Source organism: Chiloscyllium plagiosum, unplaced genomic scaffold, assembly GCF_037043375.1.
Source record: "Chiloscyllium plagiosum isolate Xiang-an unplaced genomic scaffold, Cpla_swu_hap1 HiC_scaffold_36, whole genome shotgun sequence".
Taxonomy (NCBI): Eukaryota; Metazoa; Chordata; class Chondrichthyes; order Orectolobiformes; family Hemiscylliidae; genus Chiloscyllium; species Chiloscyllium plagiosum.
In genome coordinates, this window is record NW_028270174.1 from 28909461 (window position 1) to 28935771 (window position 26311).

The 26311-nt window shown below is 42.6% G+C and overlaps 1 protein-coding gene across 6 annotated transcripts in view; it reads right to left on the bottom strand.

Annotated features, from left to right (window-relative positions):
• LOC122539349 (ETS-related transcription factor Elf-2) overlaps positions 1-26311 on the bottom strand; it is a 190340-nt gene that overhangs the window by 38977 nt on the left and 125052 nt on the right. For 5 of the 6 annotated variants that reach the window (XM_087980054.1, XM_043674095.2, XM_043674094.2 and 2 more), the window contains one exon: positions 2613-2726. In XM_087980054.1, coding sequence (XP_087836180.1) covers positions 2613-2726 — 114 coding nt within the window. Of the gene's footprint in view, positions 1-2612; positions 2727-13774; positions 13926-26311 lie in introns of those variants that run through there. The other variant, XM_043674096.2, reaches the window with a different exon arrangement.

Sequence of the window (26311 nt, forward strand, 5' to 3'; positions counted from 1 at the left end):
TTCTTTGTAATTCTATTAGAAAGTGGAGTGCACAGCTTGCAGCTCCGAGAAAAAAATTCAGGTCTAACCACTGGCCTTTGCAAGAAGCCACGATTCTTAATGAAAGCCACTAAGAAAAGCATTAAGACATAAAAAGCAATGCAAATGATAAATTTATTGGCATTTCTGTTTCTTTGAAACTCCTACTTTGAATGTTTGGATTTTGCATAAACTATGATAAAAATGGTAACAGGCAAGTCTTTCAAGTATGTTTAATGATTTGTAGTAATGTGATGGCCAGAAATCAGAAATCCGAGTGACTAATTTACATAGGAAATTATAATTGAAAGAGGTTGACAAATATAAACATATAGACTTAATGATTTTCAGCTACATCAGATCAGAAATCACTATCACAACTGCTGCAACAATGGTGGGTAACCACCAGCAGCAGCCACTTAAATCAAATCAATGACTTCGAGCAGTGTACCAAATGTAACAGATCCTAACTTACTCATGATGATCTAAACTTAGGCAGTCACAAAGAGGCTGCAGAGGAATGTCAACAGGTTAAGTGGGCAAGAACATGACAACTGGCATATAATGAGAAATGTGAAGTTACTCACTTTTGTAGGAAAAGTAGAAAGCAGTTTTTTTTTTAATAAAACAGGTTTGAGTTTGGGAAACATTAATATTCATAGGGACCTGGACATCTTTGTATGTAAAGCACTATGTGAATATGCAGCAAGAAATTAGAAGAGTCAATTATTTATAGTCTTCACTACAAGGGATTGGTGTGTAAGAGGAAAGAAGTCTTATTGAAATTGTACAGAGCCCTGGTCGGACCACACTGACAATACAACGTATCATTCTGCATTGTTTAATCGAAGGAAAGATGTCGAGGGAGCACAACAAGTGTTAACTGGACTGGTTCCTGCGCAAAGGTAATTTCTTTATGTGACAAATGCTAGAGTTTAGATGAAGCAGTGATCTGACTGAAATGTAAAATTCCTTATTGATGAAACAGGATAGATGATGGAAGGGCGTTTCTCCTCACAGGGAAATCGGGAACGAAGGATGGCTGACTCGGAATTGGAAGATGCAGTTAAGATAGAAGATCAACTATGATCTCACTGAGTGGTGAAGTGGACTTGGATGATCCAAGTCAAGATTCATGTGGGGCTGGAAAAGCACAGCAGGTCAGGCAGCATCCGAGGAGCAGAGGAAAAAAAAAATTTTAAAAAAAAAGCCCTTCATTGGGAAAGAAGGATCTACCCCTGTTCCAATCTTCTTGTACGTAGTGCAGAACTTCACGTCAGCACGGGAGAACATGTCAACATCCACAACGCAATTTTGAAGCAGAGAGCAAATAGAAACCTGCATTTGTTGATTAAAATTCTTGGTTACATCCTCAGTCCAACTGTGCAATGATATGCTTTAGTGGATACCACAAAACACCAACACTTTGATGAGGATATCACCGCTAAATGTTCATTAAGTATCGCACGGGCGCCTCTCAGATTGGGTCTATCCATGTTCAACCAGCCAATAAATCAGTCAGGAGAAAGTGAGGTCTGCAGATGCTGGAGATCAGAGCTGAAAATGTGTTGCTGGAAAAGCGCAGCAGGTCAGGCAGCATCCAGGGAACAGGAGAATCGACGTTTCGGGCATAAGCCCTTCTTCAGAATAAATCAGTCACCCTTACCAATTCACTAAATCCCTTCTGCCAAACTATTTAACACAGATATGCTTTAAGCTGAAATAGCTTCACTTTCTTCAGATAACAGGTGCTACTGGCTGTCAACCGATCCCTATATGTTTTGAGCTTCACAAATCATTCACTGTTCCCCCTCACGTACAAGCACACTGAGGCTAAGTGTTACACTGAATAAGTTCAGTGAATAACACTCAACAAACATAGACCCAATTTAATTACTGAGCTAAGACTTTAACACAGAGGAAGGAATTTCTGTAACACAAATGGTTCTCTCGAACCGCTGTAAGTTGAAAGGGTAGAACACAAGAAAATTTAAATCCCAAATCTTTTCCACTAATGGATTCTGAATTAGGTTGACGATTGCAGTAACTTAGATAAAAACTTTAGATATTTCTGACCCCAATGTTACAAAGGTGAGCACGAACCAAGTCCATTTTCCCCAAAAGAACTTTTATTCAGGGGAACTGCTACAAATTAAAAACACCCTCAATAAAATTGTTAGTCCTCAAGAGGCCCCCAACTACCAAAATGCACTGTAGCCACAAATTTTAATGCAACCTTTTCAATACGATTTTTGCAGTCAGCATAGTCAGTTCAAATTCTGGGACTTATAGACTTATGTTGTGGGCCCCATTCTGTAAATTAATTACAATCGAGGCAGAATTCAGGTGAAGCATTCTGCCCTAACCTTTGATAAAGAAGAGAATTTCAGTGATGTGAACAACTTCGCAGTGAGAATAATTCAGCCCCAAAAGATCTTCCTTTTGTAAGGACGTCAACCCTCATATCAAGCCAATGTTCAATAAATATGAGCTTCTGAAACTTACTCAAACTTGTAAAAGAGGTATGGGTTGTACAAAATAAACTTTACACGTTTAAGAATAAACCTTTAAACTTTGGAAAGAAGTTTACATACCACTGTTCTTCTCATCCCTCAGGCTGGTTGGAGAATCCATATGGAGTAATGCCTCTGCTGCCTCAATTGTCTTATCTGTGCAGTGAACATGACTGCTATGAACAGATGCTTCGACTGTGAAATTAATTAAAGAAACACACTGTGTCAGCCAAATTATTGTATTAAGATAGTTAGAGAGACTGAAGTTGCAATTTTTAAAAAAATATTTTCACAGACTCATCTTCAAGTACAATTGGTGACGTAAAGTTATTTAACGCTACAACCCTCCAAGAATCCTTTCCCACACCCACACCCCTCCAACACATGATGATCAAATTCTAATTCGAAGTTCCTGTCTACTTGCAGTTAAGCCCCAAACTCTGATCTCCCTTTTGGGCAACGGCAGTTACAAGCATGTGACTGTGCAACTCTATCTAATTTGGGAGATGTCAGGACAACCTTGGTGAGACACTTTTGCTGTTAAACTAATAACAGAAGCAAAATAGAAGCCTTTGTTCAGAAATATTGCTCAATTAGGACTGGGGGAATACGACAGCATACAAACAGGAAAACATACAGATCTTCTGGATAAATAAATTAGAATCCAGGATAGACAAACGCCTACTTTCTTTCACACCTGTACGAGTAGGGTGAATTTAGACAGTGCTGAATGAGAATAATCCATTGGGAGATATAAAGGTGCTCACAGTTCAGCATGAGCTGGTAATCTCGTTCACAGGGCTACACAAATGACTGACGTAAGCTGGGAAACAGAACAAATGGCTCTGAGGTACATTCTTAGGGTGGATGCTAAATATGGAGCGCTTCCTGCTACCTCCGCATGGCAAAAGCAGAAGAATGAGGAATTTTCCAAAGCTGATATTTTTCACCTTGCTAAATGCCAAAGAAAACAATATTAAAAAGTTAAGGATCTTGCATAGATTTGTGCCATCAACGAGTGAGAAAGAATGAATCGGTTCCTGGAAAAAGAATTTGGACATTAAATCTTGTGCAACTATCCTGATATGGAGCAGTCAAATTAATACACACAAACTGGAAGTCTGTATGCAATGCTACACCACAGAACAGATAATTGTACAAAACAACTGACCCATGTTATCTATGAAGAAAACACCCCAAGAATTGTTGCATATAATTACCATTTATGCTCTGCCCCGTACTCTAGCAAGTGGACAGTATCTAACACGGAGAAAGCAGAGAAAAATCACATTTTTGCACAGCCGCCATGAACTTATTTATGAATTATTGTGCAGCAGCCATGCCGTGCAGTAATTCAAAAAAATAAATAAATTTAGTCCTAAATTAAGGGGATTTTAAGCATTCCTCCATGGCCAGAAACCTGCCAGAAAATTGCTTTTGTGTATTTGACAGATAGAGTCATAGAGACGTACAGCACGGAGACAGACCCTTTGGTCCGATTCATCCACGCTGACCAGATATCCTCACCTAATCCAGTCCCACCTGCCAGCACCCAGCCCATAACCCTCTAAACCCTTGACATTCATATACCCATCCAGATGCCTTATAACTGTTGTAATGGTACCAGCCTCCACCACTTCCTCTGACAGCTCATTCCATACACGTACCACCCTCTGCATGAAAACGTCACCCATTAGGTCCCTTTTATATCTTTCCCCTCTCACCCTAAACCTATGCCCTCTAGTTCTGGACGCCCCCACCCCAGGGAAAAGACTTTATCTATTTACCCTATCCATGCCCCTCATGATTTTGTAAATCTCGATAAGGTCACCCCTCAGCCTCCGATGCTCCAAAGTAAACAGCCCCAACCTGTTCAGCCTCTCCCAATGAGCTCAAATCCTCTAACCCTGGCAACATCCTTGTGAATCTTTTCTGTTTTTTTTACAACATCCTTCCTATAGGAAGGAGACCAGAATTGCACACAATATTCCAACAGTGGCCTAACCAATAACCTGTACAGCCGCAACATGCCAAATGACCTCCAAGTCATCTGCATACAGGACTAGTCACAGTCAGGTTTTTTTTCCCCCTAAATAATTGAAAGCAACCTTCGAAAGACAAGAAACTGCAGTAGTTCGTGAACTTAAACTCTGGGGTGCACTTCAACCAAGGTGACACCAGCAGTTGATGCAATTCCTGTTATAAATCTGACAGAGAGGTGCGTAACTGAATAAAATATTTACGACAAAAAGTGAATTAGTGCTCGTATCAGTCTGCCAAGACCACCGCATTCAGAATGTGAGCAAACCAACCAGTCTGACACTGTACGTTCAGACCACCTGCAGCCCAACATCATTCTCTCCAGAAAGCACAAAGCAGTAAAGCAACATGTGTTGTCGAAGTGAAGTAGTTCTGTCCTTTCCTTTTTGGGGAAATTAGAAACCACACATTCAGATTTATGAGAAGGGTGGAACACAGATGAATAGGAAGTCAAATGGAGAACAACATCTGCCTTTAAAAGTCCACTATCCAGTAACCAAAGAAACAGTAACCAAAACCAGCTCCCAACTATTAACAGCAGCCAGAATTTAAATGAGCCCAGTTTCAAAAAGCAAATCGATTTTCCAAAGCATCCACTTCTCTTTTAAAAAATCCTTAACCAAAATACATTAGCGGTGTTTAGTCAGGTCCACTCTCTGACCCATTTCAAACTTCTAAGCTTCAAGCAGAAAAAAGCTCCCCTTGCAATACATTTTCCATGTCATCTTAACCTCTACTGCAAATGAAAATAACAGAAAATGAAGCCAGAAATTAGAGGCATGAAAAACTTAACTCTCACAGCTTTATCAGCATCAGACCAGAATAAGGTATAGGGGAACAAAATTATTAAGCACCAAAAAGTCAAATTGAACTGTGGTCATACATATTCATAAAGGAAAAAAGCAACTACTGTATATTTTAGTATCATTGACAAGATGAACCTTATTGAAAGCTAAACGTCTTAGAAATACAATGAGAATTGAAGCTTTTTGCTTCCAAGCACACTCCACAGCAAAAGATTATTCCCAAATGATACAAATGCAACTGTGCTGAGTGTTTGTACATTGTCCAGAAACTGAACCTCCTTCACACAACAGAAACTGGCTTGGTTCTGAAGACAGGAGGTCGGAAGGTCAGTACTAAACTGATTCCTCAAAGTGTGGATGAGGAAGGTAACTGCTGAAGCTAAGACAAGTGATCAAGGAAGTGAGAAGCTAAAAAAGCTCAATCCCAGCACTAGACCCGAGTGAGAGCCTGAAAGGCCAGTTCAAAATCAAAAGGAATGGCAAGGCTACACTCTATTGTTCCAGAGGTCAATATGGTCACCTCAGCTTTTACACTAACTTCAGTCACAATGTAACCATAGTGAAGCAAACACTTTATTTCTGTTACTGAAGGGTAAAGCAGCCAGTCTTTTTCTGACATCTACGCACATCCAATTAAACAAAGTCTGGGCACTACTGACTGAATTAACCTGCTCCTCAAAAAAATTGACTATGCGGGTACCTCACCAATAGAACTACATATTGAAAGACATGACAATCATGAAATTGTGATGTCGTCTACCAGATATACCAACGATGCTAGAAAAAGGAAGAGCTCATCTATTACATATAAATGAACGTTTAAACACATAATGAGACTTAAATTAACATCAAGTCTTTGTTCTGGTATTGAAATTTGATGCTTGCAAATATAGACATACCCTGATCTTAATTACTGGTGAGGATATTTGAAAACTGAGAATTTTGGATTTTCTTGTCTGGTTCCTCTCTCCAACCTTATTTCCTTTTCTTTTCTGTATACATAGAATCCCTACAGTGTGGAAACAGGCCCTTCGGCCCAACAAGTCCACACCAACTCTCCAAAAGAGTAACCCACCCAGACCCATTCCCCTACATTTAACCTTGACTAACGCATCTAATCTACATATTCCTGAATATTATGGGCAATTCAGCGCAGTCAATTCACCTAACCCGCACATCTTTGGGTTATGGGAGGAAACCAGAGCACCCAGAGGTGGTCCATGCGGACACAGGGAGAATGTCTGTGTGGAGTTTGCACGGTCACCCGAGGCTGGAATTGAACCCGGGTCCCTGGTGCTGTGAGGCAGCAGCACTAACCACTGTGCCACCATGCTGGCCATACCATCTTTTATTCAAATAACTATTCCAACCTAGCCTCCCTGGTTCAGACTCTGCAACCTAGAATTCCAACGAGCAGGTTTACTGAACAAGGGACAGATTTTCAAACAGGGAGCCCAGAAGTTCAAGTCAGGGTTAGCATTGCCCCTCATGCAGTGGAGTTTTAACAACTTAATGTGTATCTCTTTTTGCTTTAAAATGATCCTTGACCAAAAGACAACCTGATAAATAAGCTGAGCTCCTAAATGCACAAGGGGTATTCCAGAGGAGGTACCTCATGCTCCAAAAACAGAAATTGCTGGAAAAGCAGGAACAGATCTGGCAGCATCAGGAGAGGAATCAGAGTTAACATTACGGATCGAGTGACCCTTCTTCAGGACAGGGAGTCACTGGACCTCAAAGATTAACTCTGTTTTCTCTCTACAGATGCTGCCAGACCACCTGAGCTTTTCCAGCAATTTCCGTTTTTTGCTTCTGATTCACAGCATCTGCAGTCCTTTCGGTTTTTATGAGGTATCTGCTGTTGCATTATTGAAAGCAAAGAGTTGGGTAGGCAGGTAACCTTGGCAACCTGGCTCAGAACACTTGCTCCTCCTGACCCACCGAACGTGCGGTGATGGTAGCTACATTTTCCACATAACAACCCTCAGCTCCCTTGAGGTGATTTTGAGAGGTCTAAAAAACCCAGGTGGTTAAGGTTGAAGCCTTCCAGATTCAGGCTAAATGCGAGCAGCCCAGTCTTATTACCACATACTATGCGCTCCAATCTGGAATGTTTCAAACCAAGATATTTCTGGATTCATTAGCTGCTGTTTTAGTGTGTTGGTGGGTTTGTGAATAAAAAGTATTCAAAAAGAATGAGTACCCAATGAACACAGTCTGCTGCTCTCTCAGCAAGAAACCCAAACAAGCAGGCAAAACACGTCCAGAAATCCTAGCCACTCTCCCCTACATCAAAGACATCTTGGAAATGACTGCCAGACTACTCAGACACCTTGGCATCATGGTAGCCCACAAACCCACCAACACACTAAAACAGCAGCTGATGAACTTGAAAGACCCTATACAGTCAATGAGCAAAACTAATGTCATTTAGAAAATACCGTGCAAGAACTGTAACAAACTACATTGGACAAACAGGTAGAAAACTAGCCATCAGGATACATGAACACCAACGAGCCACAAAACGACATGACCCTCTCTCACTAGTATCCTTACATACAGATAAGGAAGGACACCACTTCGACTGGGACAACACATCCATCCTAGGACAAGCCAAACAGAGATACGCACGAGAATTCCTCGAAGTATGGCATTCCAACCGGCACTATCAACAAACACATCGAGTTGGACCCCATTTACCACCCCCTGAGAAAAAGAACAAGAAATGACAGCACTAACCCAAAGAAACCCAAACAGGACTCATCAGCAGTGCTTCGCCCAGAGGCCCACTGAAAATGTTACTTTGTCAGGTGACAAAATGTCTGGATATGAACCCTCCAGCTCAGCGAGCAAACCTACATCCAGAACCTCAACCTTCTCCTCAAATCTTTTCAAAACTCAGTGAATGCTGAGGAATAGGTCTGGGTGGGTTACTCTTCAGAGGTTCAGTGTGAACTTGCTGGGCCGAAGGGCCTGTTTCACACTGTAAGGATTCTAATTCTTATTAAATCTATTTCCTTCTTGAAATGATTCAATATTTTGGCCTCAACTGCTTTCTTTGGCAGAGAATTTCACAGGCTCACCACTCTCTGGGTGAAGAAATTTCTCCTCATCTCAACCTTAAATGGCCAACCCCATATCCTTAGACCTGTGACTGGACTCCCCAGTCATTGGAAACGTTCTTCCTGCCAAGTCCTTATAAAGCAGTAATTTTTTTTGCTTACCCAAAGACTGCATTTTCCTAATTTCCATTCCCAAATCATTGTACAAAAATCTTTGTTGAGAGAACAAGGCATTCCATCCCCTACTTTCTTTCACAAATAGTTGGAAGAGGTGATTAAGGAGTAGGCAATCATTAACAGCAAAACAGCTAGTTCTGGGACCCAGATTTTGCCCCAGACACTGGGTGGTGGGATTGGACGGGGTGATGCTGATGGGGTGTGCGCACAGGATTGTCTGACTTACCATCACAAGGTGTTGCAATGTGATTACCTAAGTGGCAAATCCACGAGTTACTCGGGTCTGCTGAAAACATTTCCAGTTGATAACTGACATCTCTGAACAACTGGAAGTCCAGACAGGAGAACCTGCATAGATATTGAAAAAAACGTATTTTGGCAGTAGATGGGCTCTATCCTCACCTGCACACAACAGAAATGTAGCTGGGGACTGGCGTGTAATTTTGTTTTTAAAAGAAATATTTCACCTAACATTTTCCAATCTATTTTTGAGAGTCAAGATAAACTCGCACCCATCTCAATGAGAATTCTTCAATCAGATGGGTTAAGGAGGTACTGTTGTTTGCGCTGTTCACACAGGTCACTGGTGGAGTGTACTATACTGCTGTTTGAGTAATCACAAATTTCGGTGCAAACAGTTATAGCTAGGTATAATGAACAGCAAGCACCCTTCATTTTGGCACTGACTGCAAAACCCAGAGGGACAGAAAATCCGGCAAATGCTAAAAGCCAACGACTAGTGGTCAAACATGCATTTAAATACGCAAGTACTACAGCACCCCAATGCAGCAGGTGTGCACAGCTCTAAAGGCAATAGCACCAGTGCAAAGCCAGAGGAATGCAGCCTACCAGCGCAAGTCCAGTGCAGCACAGCCAAATGCAATGCTGTCTAGCATTTTCGCAATGTGCAGGCATGACATGGAGTTTAATAGAGAAGAAAGGAAGCTTCCAAAGTTACAAATAACCAAAGAAATAGCCGACATAGACAACATTGTTATGGTTTGTGCCCCTGTGTTTATTTATTTTCTTCACAACAAACCAGCCACACTCCCAACAAGTAACAAGAAAGATAAAAATGCCAGGGTCAACTGGAGTCCGTTAGCAGATCTCAGTTTGATTACTAAAGCTGTCAACGACTTTGAGCACAGGAGAGGAGGTCAGAGAGTGCAGTATTCAGTACAGCCCATTGCTACATTAATAAATGCACATGCAAACATAGATGAGATTAGGTTCAGGCCCAACCATAATAATACCTGTGTAAAAACACAATGACTGCAGATGCTGGAAACCAGATTCTGGATTAGAGGTGCTGGAAGAGCACAGCAGTTCAGGCAGCATCCAAGGAGCTTCGAAATCGACGTTTCGGGCAAAAGCCCTTCATCAGGAAGGGCTTTTGCCCGAAACGTCGATTTCGAAGGTCCTCGGATGCTGTCTGAACTGCTGTGCTCTTCCAGCACCACTAATCCAGAATAATAATACCTGTGCCCACCAGAGGCAGAATGATCTCGAAATTCATTTTGTTACAGGTCAGGAATGTCGACTCAAGCAAGGCAAGGGGAAGACAACACCAGTATCCCAACATGAGACAAGAAAGTTGACAGCAATAATTCATAGCAATTCCAACTATTATCAGGAACTCAGATTTTAAATGTTCATTGGCCAAATCTAAATAAATATGCCAAACCACTGATCTAAAATTCTCAGATTCTGGTTAATTCAAAAGCAGCCATTTTATACATCCAATCCAATGAACTGCATGAAATCTATTTAACAAAAAAAAGTGTTCTGCTGATACTGACAGCAGATCAAACTTTGTTTAAAGGGCAGCTATAAATACCACAGGTCTGTAGTTTGATATTAATCTGGGCTCTGATGTGCAGCATACAGTTTTAGATTTCATCCAGTGGTCAAACAACATTAAGTCAGAGGTAGTCCACTGCCTGCTCACACACACACACACACACACATGCACATATAGTAATGCCACCTGTTACAGATCAACACCACTTTCATCAAGGTACCTAGCTTGCTGTTACTTCCATTTATGGCAAAGTGTTACGACACAATTGCGGGGGAATCATCAGTGCAAAGAAATAGATTTGCAGTTTGTGTACAGCACAGCTCTGCTTCACTGAATGGCAAGCACAGAATAGAGGCAAACTTTTAAACTGGAAGGTCAGGACGGGCAGGATCTCCTCCCTGGCAGAAGATATATTCGAGTATGTCTGCAAGCTCACATTCAAATAGCAGCATCACTAGCTTTTAAATATACTCAATGGTGTCTACGTCTCACTTGGAAACTAGTGTCCAGCAAACTTTAAAGGTTTGTGGCTGTGTCAAGCAGCAGACTGGTTGCATTTTGCAATTCGACTTCCCACTAAGTTAAAATCTTCATAACACAGCATCTGTTAAGTTCCAAATTTCAGCACAGCGCAACAAACGTCTTCACCCCAACCAGTAAATTCTCTGTGCAGGTCCCTCAATGACCAGGTGGAAAAGTGTCGACGGGGATCACGGTCAACTCAAGCCAGAGTGTGAGAGTACTGACTGCAGCATAACATCCCATTTCATTAATAAAAACAAGCTGTTTCTGTACAAACTATATTTTTGATTTTTTTTCTCCTTTCCACAAAAAGGAGAACAGTGAGTGTCATTAATTCAGTAAACAGCAAAATTTAAAAACACACACCCCAATACTTCAACTTTGGGACTATGATTTTTTTTTCCAGCAGTGCTCATAGTGCATGGAATTTTTGATTTTGAGTTGGGAGAAGGAAGATGGTTTGTAGCATCACATCTTCTAAAAATATATCCTTGCTGTTACAGCAGCAGGGTGCTCAGTGGTTAGCACTGCTGCCTCTCAGTGCCAGGGACCCAGGTGCAATTCCATCCTTGGGCAACTATCTGTGCGAACTTTGCACGTTTTCCTGTGTCTGCTCTGGTTATCCAGGTTATGTGGACTGGTTGTGCTAAGCTGTCCTGTGTCCAGGGATGTGCAGGTTAGGTGTATTAGCCATGGCAAGTGTGAGGTTATGGGGGTAGGCTACGGGCTGGGTCTAGGTGGATGCCCTTCAGGGTGCAGACTTGATGCAAAGGATGGCCTCTTTCCCCACTGTCGAGGTTCTGTGATTGTATTCAGAGGGAGTCTAAATCATACGTGTGAAATACTTCTTAACAGCACAAACTTCTCATCAGATCATTTTATCGGCCAAGTTTTCCTAAGTATATGTAAGGGAGGTTACAAAAAGATTTTTTAAAAGTCTGCACGCAAGTGGAACTGCCTTTACTTGGTGAAAATAATTACACTTGTGACATGATGTTCTTTCTGTATTACTGAAACCACTTACTCAAAATGTTGTAATTGCATTTTAAGTACACAATTATCCCACAACAGTGTGAGGGATTTGTTTATGGAGAAAAAAAAAAGTTCACTAGTCTGGCAAATGCCTCCGGGAAGATCTCTCTCAAGTGCACGGAGTAAAAGAGAATCATGATGAAGATCTTAATAAGAGTCTCACTTTATTCATTACAGAGCTGGTGCAATGATCAAAACGCTGGCTAAGGTGGGTCTTTTTCTTCCTGGTTTTTGATGTCTTCCCCTCTCTGTTCTGCAGCAAGAATATTCAGTTACTGACCTGTGTTTTTTCCTGGGGCAGGGGTCAGGAACAGAGTCAGTGGTCTATTGTAAGTGGTGCTTGGGAGTTCAAGGTTGGTGGTTATGGGTGTTGGAGGCAGAATGAATGCAGGTGTTGTTGGTAATGGGGAGTTGAGTTGGGTAGTGGGAGCACAGGGAGGTGATGGTGGTGGACTGAGGAGGGTGTCGTGTAAGTTAAGGGGAACAATAGTGACTGTACCTCCTGAAGAAGGGGTTTGGCTCGAAACGTTAACTTTTCTGCTCCACGGATGCTGTCTGACCTGTTGTGCTTTTCCAGCTTCACATCTATTGACTCCTGCTTCCAGCATCTGCAGTCCTTACTGTATCCAGCAGTGGCTGTACTATGGGCAGAGTAGTGGTATGTGTTTGTGGTGGTGATAGTGCTGGAAGGTGGGTGGATAAAGAGAGCGAGATCCAGGGTAAATGAGAGCTGGGGCGACAGTGATGCTGGGGGCGCAGAATGACTGCAGAGTGCCAAAGGTACGGGCGGTATGCAGAGTGCCAGTGGCGATGGGACAGAGTACGGGGGGGGGGGGTGTTGCTGCAGGAGCGACGGCAGCCACTCACTTCCGTGTTGATAGAGCTTCCCCCGCCGCCTGCTCCGCGCTGCCCTTGGCCCTGGCGCGCAACCTAGCCTGCTGGCCAGCACCAGGTTCCATTCGAACGTCCGCGGGGCGTTCGCGTTCCATCTTCGAACGTCCGCCCATTGTCCTCGCTCCCGGGCCACGTTCCAAAAAAGAATCTTGCGTTCACCCCCCACCCGCCCCCAGGAAAAAGAAAAGCCTATCAGCGGCGCTTCCGCCAGCAAGATTGGTTGCAGGGCCGCAGTTATTAAAAATTACTTGAGACACAGTCAGAAGATGCATTAATCTTCCTCCTCAAACAAAAGCAAATACATTGCCCCCTTTTTATGCATTCGGGTTTTTAAATAAAAATAAAATCCTTCCGATTGGACACATTGCTGAAGCAACTACTGATTTAAAAGCCTCAAGTATGCGCAGGGCAAGACAGCGTGGCAAGACGTCGGAAAGACAACAATCCATCCCCGCACTTCCTGGTTCACTGGCTATTCATATCAACTAACGGCAATCGCACTAAACGTTCAAACAGCTCGCTGCGAGGAAAGGCAGGGCTGCAAATAAAACCTCCCTGGGGTCATTCTTCTCTGCAAATGCTAGGCTTGCATTAAAGTCCGCATGGATTTCTTTTAAAAAGAAAAAATAATCAGTAAGTTTTATTCTTCTCCCTCTTCCCCCCCAAAGAAACAAAATAAAACCAGGAAGAGGTCAGCTCGCCATGGGTTGCAGGTTGTTAACAAGGTGATCACTTCCTGATCCCCCCTCTTCCTCCTCTCTCTAACTGTAACGGGACTGAAGCGCGGAGGGAAGCGTATACTCCCCTCCCCTCCCGTCCAACGTGGGCCACTCTCCCCTGCTAGCCCCGACAAGGTTGGGGGGGGGGGCGGCAAAGGCGGGCTGCAAAGTTCTGACGGACGAGTTTTACCGGCTTGGATGAGTAAATCCAGCTGGTTCTTCCGACCCTCGTGAAGTGAAGTCGCCATCTTCTCAGCGAACAGCAGCAGCTTTCCAGAGAGAGAGAGGGGAGGGGGGGATAGAGGTTGGGGTGAGAGAGAGAGAGAGAGGGAGGGAGGGAGCTGTTGGTATCACTGCGCAGCGACAGGAAATCTTTCACATACACACCAGCGTATCCGTCCGCACGCACCCAGCAAACCACAAACTTCAACAAATCTCAACAGCCCGGAAGCCATGCACCGTGTGGCCGAGAGAGAGAGAGAGAATAAACTCCACGCCGAGCCTTTCTTTCCCGCCTAGCAATCGGTGTCACAGCCTTTCCTCACCCGAGCTGCAAGAAATCAGGGGAATGGAGAGAGGGAGGGGGAGAGAGAGATTTTTTTTGGGGGGGGGGGCTTCCCTCTACATTGCAGACCGAGCGGGGGGCAGAGGCTGCTACAGACACAGCTCCTGCTATTGTTCAGGAGCTGCCCCTTTTCCGGGGGGTGGGGGTCTCTACAGAAAGTCCACAAGGCGATAAGATTTCCCACACACTCGGCACCCTACACGTTCTTCCATACACACCCCTCCTCCAATTTATAAAAGCTGCACATCGGTTGCTGTGCGTTGGTTTTAAATTGTCTCTCCATTCAGTGAGTTTGTACAATGGGAATAAAGTCCTGCAATCACTTCCTGTTTAAGTAGACGAGCGCGGTGTTACTGAAGTCTAGTTCGGGTCACTCAAACACACAGGCTTCGCGTTATTCAAAAATTAAAAATCTTAGACTGAAAGCAACAAACGGAAGGTATGGAGATTTGATTTTACTCCCTAACACGCCACTGCTCCAAAACCACACTGATTACTGTCCCTACGGCTTACTGTATTATCGCACACAAACATTTTGAATGGGAGATGTGGGTTCCTGTTCTAATTTTTGCATCTAAACAGCCATTTCCCAACGTAAGACGTTTCAATCATATAGTCACAAGTTAAATTAATTCACCTCCATTGCAAAGTGGAAGGTGAAAGGTACGTGGGTGAACTTAGCATTTTATTGTACGTTGTTATTCCTACTGAGTTTAAAACTTAGCTCTCTTTAAAATCTACTTTCTGTAACGTGTCAGGTCACTCTAAAGATGAAATGCTGTCAGGAAGGGGCTCTGGCAGAATGCCAGACATGGAGTTTGTCAATTTCCAGTTCCAGGTCAATCTGCACACTTCCCTCTCCAATCGCAATTAACCTCACTTGACCTCAGCAAAAAAAAAACTGGCCATAGTAACAAGAGTTGGCCACTTAGGCCCTTGAGCCTGTTTCACCATTCAATGATCTGTGACTTAACCCATATAACCAACTTTGCTTTAATATTGCTCAGTACCTTTACGTGGCCAAAAATCAGCCTCAGTTTTGAAATAAGCAACTGATCCTTTGTTTAAAAAAAATCAGTGTGCCATTAAACTTTTGTGCTAAGGCAGCCAAAATGTTTTAAGTATCATACATGAAGGAAACATTAGGGCTACATAATATGCAGACTGAAGTGTGAAGATCACTGCTATTTCACTGAAAAATAACATTGTGATCCAAGTAGTTTTGATTGACTTTTTAAGATGAGCATTGCTAGCCATATATACAGCTAAGCATTATCTAATAAAGTAATATCAAGTCACTTTTGTCTCAATTTGTATTCAAAATATAAAACATAGATAATCATAAAAGTCAAAAATAATTTCTGCATGACAGAGCTAATGTCATAGACAATAATATATTGCATGTTTACAATTAATGTAAAAGAACACTGATTTTTTTGCCAGTAATAGATTGATAAAGTTCACCAGTCACTAAAAGCCTCAAGATTCTGCTTGTTCAAAATGACTGAGAAGTGACATAGTCTGTAATTTCTTCTCCAATCAGCTAGGACTTGAAACCAGAAAGTTGAGAGTTCCCACAAAAGACCAGGAGAAATTGAAAGGTGACAGTCTAATACTGTAATTTAGGGATGATTGCACTGTCAGAGGTGCTGTCAACAAGATAACTGAGATTATCCTGTCCTTTTATGTGTGGCATAAAATATCCAATGAAAGAACTGGGAAGTCTTTCAATCAATATCGCAGAGATTATCTGTTTATGATCTCATTGCTGTATGCAAACTGATTGGCACATTTCCCCTCTTACAATGCTAAGTAAACCTCTAAAAAGGAATTGAACAGCAATAATATTCTTTGAGATGGCTTGCATTTGTAAGAATATGATTTTTATTTTGAATTAAATATCTCAATGTTTGGCAAGTGCCATTGGGTTTCCCTTTCTTAATCGGAACTACAGCATGATGAGGAGGTGCCAGTGTTGGACTGGGGTGGACAAAGTTAAAAGTCACACAACATCAAGTTATAGTCCGACAGGTTTATTTGTAAGTACTAGCTTTCGGAGCACTGCTCCTTTGTCAGGTAGCTATTGAGGCAGGATCATAAGACACAGCATTTACAGCAAAAGGTCACAGTATCATGCAACTGATACAATATATTGAACAAACCTAGATTGCTGTTGAGTCTTTCAACTTTTAGAATGGGTTGCAGGTTTTAATTCATTAATATTAATGTATTGAAACCTTCGACCCATTCTAAAAGATGAAAGACTCAACAGCAATCGAAGTTTGTTTAGTATATCGTATCAATTGCATGACACTGTGATCTTTTGCTATAAATTCTGTGTCTTATGATCCTGCCCCACTAGCTATCTGACAAAGGAGCAGCCCTCCAAATAACTTGGTGTTGTGTGATTTTTCACAAACTACAGCAGACTAGAAAGAAAGAAGCAACTACTCCAAACTAGGTGAAGTTTAACTTTTTAATAACAAATGATTCTCAATGAGAATAATTACATCCCTTCGAACTCTCCTGCGCCAAGCTTCTTTTTGAATGAAAATTACTTTTACCAATTACTTTGTCCAAGAATGTATCACTTCCAGAATGTTCCCCAATTTTACAAATGTTGAACAAACAAAGCCAAAGTTCTGAACTGAGGTCTGACCTTGAACTGAACTCTCCATTCATTCCAAGAACCTATAACTTTACTTCTGGTGTTAAATACAATAAATATTGAACCATGAGCAATGCATACAGGGCAATAGAAAATTCATTGATAATTTTAGTTAAATTCATACTCATTCTGAACTATTTCTAACTGATCCATTTTTCATTAAAACTTACACTCGCTAAGGTAATCCAAGATGGAAGATGGGAAAAATTTCTGACTGTAACATGCTGCTCCTTTTTTGAGGTATTTTAGGTGTTGAAGGTGATTTCCAGGAACTCCATAAGCAGCATTGACTGAATCATATGCTGTTGCATTGTTTTGGAACTTCGGAGAAAGAAACAAGTGAAAACAACAGAACTTTTAAAAGGAGAGGAACAGACAAAGGAAGCACATGGTGAGGTCAGTGCAAGAGAGAGAGAGGGAGAGATAGGAAGAGAGACAGACCGAGAGAGAGGGAGAGAGAGAAAGGAAGAGAGAGAGAGAGAAAAGGAAAAGAGAGAGAGGGGAAGAGAGAGAACGGGAAAGGAAGAGAGAGAGAGAAAAGGAAGAGAGAGAGGGGAAGAGAGAGAAAAAGAGAGAGCGAGAGAGAGAAAAAGAGAGAGGGGGAAAGACAGAGAGAGAGAGGGGGAGGCAGAGAGAGAGAGAGGGGGAGGCAGAAAGAGAGAGAGAGAGAAATCCACAGCAGTGCACCTGCACAGTTACTGCCTTTGCCGTTTGAATTCATCGCTGGACATCTGAGTGCGTCTGGGAAAATTAAACAGTGAAATTCACAACTAATCTTGGAGGAACCTGTTTGGGAGAGGTCACAGCACAGAAGCGGATAAGTGAATATTTTAAGCACAGCCTTTCAGTAAGTCTGCAATAGTGAGTAGAGTGGGTTCTTTCTTGATTATGTGTTATATTGAGATATGTCTCTTCATTAAACTTAAAAATATAAGCCGTAAGTATTAATTTAACCTGGTGCGGTGTTTTGTAGAGGAGTAAGACATTGTAGAGGAATATTTTCTGGGTCTGTAGATTGAAAGAAGCAAAAATGGTCTTTAGTAGAGTGATATGCTCTTCTTTGTTGGGAGTTTTGGGAGAGTTTACATGTTACTGAGGATTATATCTACAATAAATGCCATTGGTTGCGAATCCTATCAGATCGAATACATTGGTTGGAGAGACAGTTAAAAGGCAATGAGAAATTTACAAGAGCAAGTGGATGTGATGGATGGCAGATATAAAGGGGGAAAAGTTACAGATACAGTCACTTGGATGGGTTAACTCCAGGGATATAGTGAGGAAAGAGATTAATCTGAGACTGGTACAGCTGAGAACAGAAGTGAGTCAAACAGTCAGGGCAGGCAGGGACTAAGCAAAGAACAAGGTAGGACTGATAAATTAAACTGCATTTATTTCAATACAAGGGGCCTAACAGGAAAGGCAGAAGAACTCAGGGCATGGTTCGGAACATGGGACTGGGATATCATAGCAATTACGGAAACATGGCTCAGGGATTAATAGGACTGGCAGCTTAATGTTCCAGGATACAAATGCTACAGGAAGGTCAGAAAGGAAGATGAGAGGAGTGGGAATGGCGTTTTTGATAAGGGATAGCATTACAGCTGTGCTTAGGGAGGATATTCCCAGAAATACATTCAGGGAAGTTATTTGGGTGGAACTGAGAAATAGGAAATGGATGATCACCTTATTGGGATTGTAGTATAGACCCCCCAATAGTCAGAGGGAAATTGAGAATCAAATTTGTAATGAGATTTCAGTTATCTGTGAGAATAATAGGGTGGTTATTGTAGGGGATTTTAACTTTCCAAACATAGACTGGGACTGCTATAGTGTTAAGGGTTTAGATGGAGAGGAATTTTTTAAGTGTGTACAAGAAAATTTTCTGATTCAGTATGTGGATGCACCTACTAGAGACAGTGCAAAATGTGACCTATGTTTGGGAAATAAGGCAGGGCAGGTGACTGAGATGTCGGTGGGGGAGTACTTTGGGGCCAGCGACCATAATTCTATTAGTTTTAAAAACAGTGATGGAAAAGAATACACCAGATCTAAAAGTTGAAGTTCTAAATTGGAGAAAGGCCAATTTTGACGGTATTAGGCAAGAACTTTCAAAAGCTGATTCGACGCAGATGTTTGCAGATAAAGGGACGACTGGAAAATGGAAAGCCTTCAGAAATGAGATAACAAGAGTGCAGAGACAGTATATTCCTGTTAGGGTGAAAGTAAAGGCTGGTAGGTATCAGGAATGTTGGATGACTAAAGAAATTGAGAGTTTGGTTAAGGAAACGAAGATGTCAGGTACAGACAGGATAGATCGAGTGAATCCTTAGAAGGGTATAAAGGCAGTAGGAGTATACTGAAGGAGTGAAATCAGGAGGGCAAAAGGGGGACATGAGATAGCTTTGGAAAATAGAGTTAAGGAGAATCCAAAGGGTTTTTACAAATACATTAAGGACAAAAGGGTAACTAGAGAGAGAACAGGGCCCCTCAAAGATCAGCAAGGCGGCCTTTGTGCAGAGCCGCAGGGGATGGGGGAAGATACGAAACGAGTATTTTGTATCAGTTTTACTATGGAAATGAACATATAGACTGTAGGGAAATAGATGGTGACATCTTGAAAAATGTCCATATTACAGAGGAGAGAGTGCTGGATGTCTTGAAACACATAAAAGTGGATAAATCCCCATGACCTGATCAGGTGTACCCTCGAATTCTGTGGGAATGTAGGGAAGTGATTGCTGAGCCTCTTGCTGAGATATTTGTATCATCGATAGTCACAGGTGAGGTGCTGGAAGACTGGAGGTTGGCTAACGTGTTGCCACTGTTTAAGAAAGGTGGTAAGGACAGGCCAGGGAGTTGTAGAGCAGTTAGCCTGATGTTGGTGATGAACAAGTTGTTGGAAGGAATCCTGAGGCACAGGATTTCCATGTATTTGGAAAGGCAAGGACTGATTAGGGATAGTCAACATGGCTTTGTGTGTGGGAAATCGCGTCTCACAAACTTGATTGAGTTATTTGAAGTAACAAAGAAGATTGTTGAGGACAGAGCGGTAGATGTGATCTATATGGACTTCAGTAAGGTGTTTAACAAGGTTCCTCATGGTAGACTGGTTCGCAAGGTTACATCTCATGGAATACAGGGAGAACTAGCCATTTGGATACAGAACTGGCTCAAAGGGAGAAGTCAGCAGGTGGTGGTGGTGGGGGGTTGTTTTCCAGACTGGAGGCTTGTGACCAGTGGGGTGCCACAAGGATCGGTGCTGGGTCCACTACTTTTCGAAATTTATACAAATGATTTGGATGTGAGCATAAGAGGTATAGTTAGTAAGTTTGCAGGTGACACCAAAATTGGAGGTGTAGTGGACAGTGAAGAAGGTTACCTCAGATTACAATGAGATCTTGATCAGATGGGCCAATGGGCTGAGAAGTGGCAGATGGAGTTTAATTCAGATAAATGCAAGGTGCTGCATTTTGGAAAAGCAAATCTTAGCAGGACTTATACACTTAATGGTAAGGGAGTGTTGCTGAACAAAGAGACCTTGGAGTGCAGGTTCATAGCTCCTTGAAAATGGAGTCACAGGTAGATAGGGAAAGTGGAGTCACAGGGAGATAGGGATAGTGAAGGCAGCGCTGAAAATGTGTTGCTGGAAAAGCGCAGCAGGTCAGGCAGCATCCAAGAAACAGGAGAAGTGATGTTTCGGGCATAAGCCCTTCTTCAGGAATGAGGAAAGTCTGTCCAGCAGGCTAAGATAAAAGGTAGGGAGGAGGGACTTGGGGGAGGGGCGTTGGAAATGCGATAGGTGGAAGGAGGTCAAGGTGAGGGTGATAGGCCGGAGTGAGGTGGGGGCGGAGAGGTCAGGAAGAAGATTGCAGGTTAGGAAGGCGGTGCTGAGTTCAAGGGATTTGACTGAGACAAGGTGGGGGAGGGGAAATGAGGAAACTGGAGAAATCGGAGTTCATCCCTTGTGGTTGGAGGGTTCCCAGGCAGAAGATGAGGCGCTCTTCCTCCAACCATCATGTTGCTATGGTCTGGCGATGGAGGAGTCCAAGGACCTGCATGTCCTTGGTGGAGTGGGAGGGGGAGTTGAAGTGTTGAGCCACGGGGGGTTGGGTTGGTTGATCCGGGTGTCCCAGAGGTGTTCTCTGAAACATTCCGCAAGTAGGCGGCCTGTCTCCCCAGTATAGAGGAGGCCACATCAGGTGCAGCGGATGCAATAAATGATGTGTGTGGAGGTGCAGGTGAATTTGTGGTGGATATGGAAGCATCCCTTGGGGCCTTGGAGGGAAGTAAGGGGGGGGGGGGGGGGGGGGGAGGTGTGGGCGCAAGTTTTGCATTTCTTGCGGTTGCAGGGGAAGGTGCCGGGAGTGGAGGTTGGGTTGGTGGGGGGTGTGGACCTGACAAGAGAGTCATGGAGGGAGTGGTCTTTTCGGAACACTGATAGTGGAGGGGAGGGAAATATCTCCCTGGTGGTGGGGTCTGTTTGGAGATGGTGGAAATGACGGCGGATGATACGCTGTACATGGAGGTTGGTGGGGTGGTAGGTGAGGACCAGTGGGGTTCTGTCCTGGTGGCGGTTGGAGGGGCGGGGCTCAAGGGCGGAGGAGCAGGAAGTGGAGAAGATGTGGTGGAGGGCATCGTCGACCACGTCTGGGGGGAAATTGCGGTCCTTAAAGAAGGAGGCCATCTGGGTTGTACGGATTTGGAACTTGTCCTCCTGGGAGCAGATGCGGCGGAGACGAAGGAATTGGGAATATGGGATGGCGTTTTTACAGGGGGCAGGGTGGGAGGAGGTGTAGTCTAGGTAGCTGTGGGAGTCGGTCGGTTTATAGTAAATGTCCGTGTTGATTCGGTCGCCCGAGATAGAAATGGAAAGGTCTAGGAAGGGGAGGGAGGAGTCTGAGACGGTCCAGGTGAATTTGAGGTCGGGGTGGAAGGTGTTGGTAAAGTGGATGAACTGTTCAACCTCCTCGTGGGAGCACGAGGCAGCGCCGATACAGTCATCGATGTAGCGGAGGAAAAGGTGGGAGGTGGTGCCAGTGTAGCTGCGGAAGATGGATTGTTCCACATATCCTATGAAGAGGCAGGCATAGCTGGGGCCCATGTAGGTGCCCATGGCTACTCCTTTTGTTTGGAGGAAGTGGTATGCTTTCCTTTATTGGTCAGAGTATTGAGTACAGGAGGAAGTGAGGTCTGCAGATGCAGGAGATCAGAGTCGAGAGTGTGCTGCTGGAAAAGCACAGCAGGTCAGGCCGCATCTGAGGAGCAGGAGAATCGACGTTTCGGGCCAAGCGGCTATACAGGACATTGGTTAGGCCAATGTTGGAATATTGCGTGCAATTCTGGTCTCTTTCCTATTGGAAATATGTTGTGAAACTTGAAAGGGTTCAGAAAAGATTTACAAGGATGTTGCCAGGGTTGGAGAGTTTGAGCTATAGGGAGAGGCTGAACAGGCTGGGGCTGTTTTCCCTGGAATGGAGGCTGAGGGGTGACCGTATAGAGGTTTATAAAATCTTGAGGGGCATAGATAGCATAAAGAGACAAAGTCATTTTCCTGGGGTGGGGAGTCCAGAATTAGAGGACATAGGTTTAGGGTGAGAGGGGAAAGATATAAAAGAGACCTAAGGGGCAACATTTTCATGCAGAGGGTGGTACGTGTATGGAATGAGCTGCCAGAGGAAGTGGTGGAGGCTGGTACAATTGCAACATTTAAAAGGCATTTGGATGGGTATATGAATAGGAAGGATTTGGAGGGATATGGGCCGGGTGCTGGCAGGTGGGATTAGATTGAGTTGGGTATCTGGTCGGCATTGACAAATTGGTCCGAAGGGTCCGTTCCGTCTGTACATCTCTATGACTCTATAGGATTGTCCACTGACTTCCAAATGAAAACTTCATGCAGTTTCAATTAGCAAAGAGAGTCCAATGTATTCCATAAAACCTGTATTTCAAATTGGCCTACCCTGATTGAAATAGCTGGTGAATACACATTTGGATAAGTATGTGAATAAGGATGGTTTGGAGGGATATGGGCCAAGCCCAGGCAGAAGGGAGTAACTTAGCTGGGATTATGGACTGTATATATATGGGCCTTTCATGAACTCCCAATTGTAAAGCATCTTAGGAAATCCTATCAGGTGCCTTTGAAATGTAATGCAAGAAAACCTAGCAGTCAAATTGTGAATAGAAAGTTTACATACATAATGTGACAACAATAAGATAATTACCAATTCTGCCTGGACCTCATGCAGATAAATCCCCATCAACCTGTGAGGACAGGCACGGCTTTGGTTTAAAATGCCATTTGAAGGACATCACCTCAAACATCGCAGAACACCCTAAATCTTTGTACTCAAGTCTCTGGAATGGGGCTCATACCCACACCTCCGTGATTCACAAGCAAGAACGTAACCATTGATGAATTGGCCATGCTAAATTGCCCACAGTGTTCAGGGATATGTAGGCCAGGTGCATTAGTATGGGGAAATGTAGAGTAATAGAGTAGAGGAATGAGTCTGGGTCAGGTACTCTGAGGGTTGGTGTGGACCTGTTGTGCTAAATGGCTTGTTACCACGCTGCAGGGATTCTATGATTCAATGAACCATAGCTCACCCCCTAAATATGCTATATTAAAATTAATTTATTTAATATTGAGACACAGTTTCTATAACTTTATTAAAATCATGACATACATATGTGCCAGACCTACAAGGTGACTGGACGTTATACAAACTTTACCTCAAAACAAATTTCTTCATGTTGTCCAGGTGACGAACAATTACATCCTACGATGAATGCAAATGTAATCACTCAATTCAAACATTAGTTTGTTAAGAGTGGAACATGAGCAAAGAAAACCAAATAATTCAAAGTACTTAAATTCTTGGAACTTCTTTGACAGTCACTGCTCCCTTCCCCTCCCCAACCCCCTCCACCCCCCCCCCCCCCCCCCTTCCTCATAGTGAGTAAAATGTAATACCTGGGCTTCAGCTTTGCATTTTGACTTTAGGCCATCTTTCTAGCTTCATGGCATTTTACAGATTAGGAGATCCAATAGTATTAACATGTAGTGTGCTCAATTTCACCAGACATCAGCAGGATTTTCATGCAACCAAATTTTCAACTGAGTTCCTTCCTTTCAAAAGATTCTACAACATATAAAAGGAAGATTTTTTTTCTTTCTACGGCTATGTTTTATCCCCCAACAACGTGGCTGGATTAAGTTTACCTCCGAGAAAGCCCCACAATAATGGTGTGTGGCTTACAGTTATGAAAAACAAAATGATATTCTCAAGAAAAATTCCTCAACTCTTGCTTCACTAAAATTAGTCATCTTTCTCTTCTCAGCGATGAAGTGACATTTAATTTCTCAAGTAAGCTTTAAAATATGTATCAAACTAGTGACAAGCTTGGTTCTGTAGAAGTATTAAAAGTGTCAGGACAGAAGGAGGGAGTACAAGAATCAGTGGGGATCAACAATTAAGATGGATATGCTTTCCTCAGAGGAAATGCAACAAAGCTCATTTTATTGATTCCTGGATGTAGAGGGATGTACGCTGATGGTCCTATCAGCATATAGGACCATCAAGTAGAATGGTCCTATATGCTTTCAAGTCTTTGAAGAATTTGGAATCTTCTTGAGGCATGTAAAATTCTTCGTGGGCAAGCACAGATGTTGAGAGATTGTTTTCAATGTTCAACTGATTAGAAACTGAGGACCGTATGGAGAGAAGAGGTCAGCCATTTCAGACTGAGATGAGAACCTTATAAAATCACAGGGTTAAAAATCGTCAGCATTCTCCAATGAAGACAGCAAAGATGCTCTGTCAATGAGCACATCCTAATTTGAAACAATTTTGTTTTTGTGCACTAAGGGAATCAAGGGGGAAAACAAAGATAATATAGAAAGTCAGCCATGATCTTAGAAAATGAAGGATCAGATTCAAGGGGCTGAACGGCCTCTCTCTTTAATCGGTCTTTCTGGTTAACATTGTGATGCAAAGGGACATGAAAATTAAAGTGTACTCTGCTCCCAGCCATCAGCCTTCTATCCCTATTCCAAACCCATGTTTACAGATTCATATTAGTCAAGTCCATTTTGACCTGCCTAAGGTTTTCTTTTCACCTTTTATACTTCCATCACATTGGCCTGAATCCTAATCTGAAGGCAATTTTAAGTATAAAACTCATTTTCATTCCCAGAATTACTGGCTGTCCAGTAATTCACTGAAATATCGTTGGCTGTCTAGATAACATGATTCAGTCCAAGAGTGGCAACTGAATCCAGAGTTTCCGTCCCTTCCAATATGTTTGATGTACAAACACAAAGTATCAAAGGCAGCCTCCCAGGCTGACTAGCGGCTATGCAGTTCTTCCTAGCATTTTTCTTTCCACTCAAAAAGACTTTGCTTCTTCTAGTTACTATCCTGGATAACCTAATGCAGGTCATTAAATGCACTTGATCTGCTTTTGGCTTTGCTGACCTTGGGCACTTCTCTTAAGCCATCATTCCTAAGCAGCATTCTCCACTCCACTCAATATTCAGGCATACTCGTGACTACGCTTCTGGCCACACTAAGACCACAGAGAATCCACTCAATTTATTTTTACAAATCTGTGTGCATTTGGGTGAGAAAAGAGGAAACCGCATTGTGAATTAAGTTGCGTTCTGGATAACCAATTGCTCAATCTTTGGTTGTTTGGTTTACGAAGTCACCAGAGCCCTTCTGCTGTAGATTCTCAGACAAAATGAAAGCAAACACGTGCCACTCACAACAGATGACTGCACAAGTTATGGGGGTTCATCATGGTGCTATGTTCTGGAGTCCTTATTCGGACAAGATTAAAAACTGAAATGATTAAAACAACATTTTGTCTTCAATGTAATTACACAAGGGTCAAATGCAAAGTAATATCATCCAATACTTCAACCGCTCTTTTTAAAAGTATACATTTTGCACAATTACAGTTCAGTGGAGCCTATCATTGTGATTACTTTTCTGCACATAATTAACCATTTCAAATACAGGGGAGATAATGCTCAAAGAAAGAAACATAAATCTTAGGGAATACAAACATTCAACATATACAGGAGTCCTGGGGAGCTCGAACTTTTAACTATTTTGAACTCAAGGGGTGTGAAAATACACATAGACTCTTAAACATATTATGTAGCAAAATACCTTGTTTGTCATGTTTCAATTACTTTGCTTTCAAATTCAAATTGGAACTTTATCAAAGACGGTTTTTGACAACAACAGCTCAATCAGTAATATGTAACTCGCAGATTTATCAGCAAGAGCCAACTGACCGATCTGTATATTTAGTTCCTACAACACAGGAATATGTTTCTTCAGATGCAACTCGAGAAAGAAATTCAGTAAGTCCAAAAGTTGCAAATTAATTACAAATTGTACTATATAAAATAATTTCTCAACACCTCCAAATCACCAGGTTGATTTAAGAAATTCACTATTTTATTAAGTTTGTTCCCA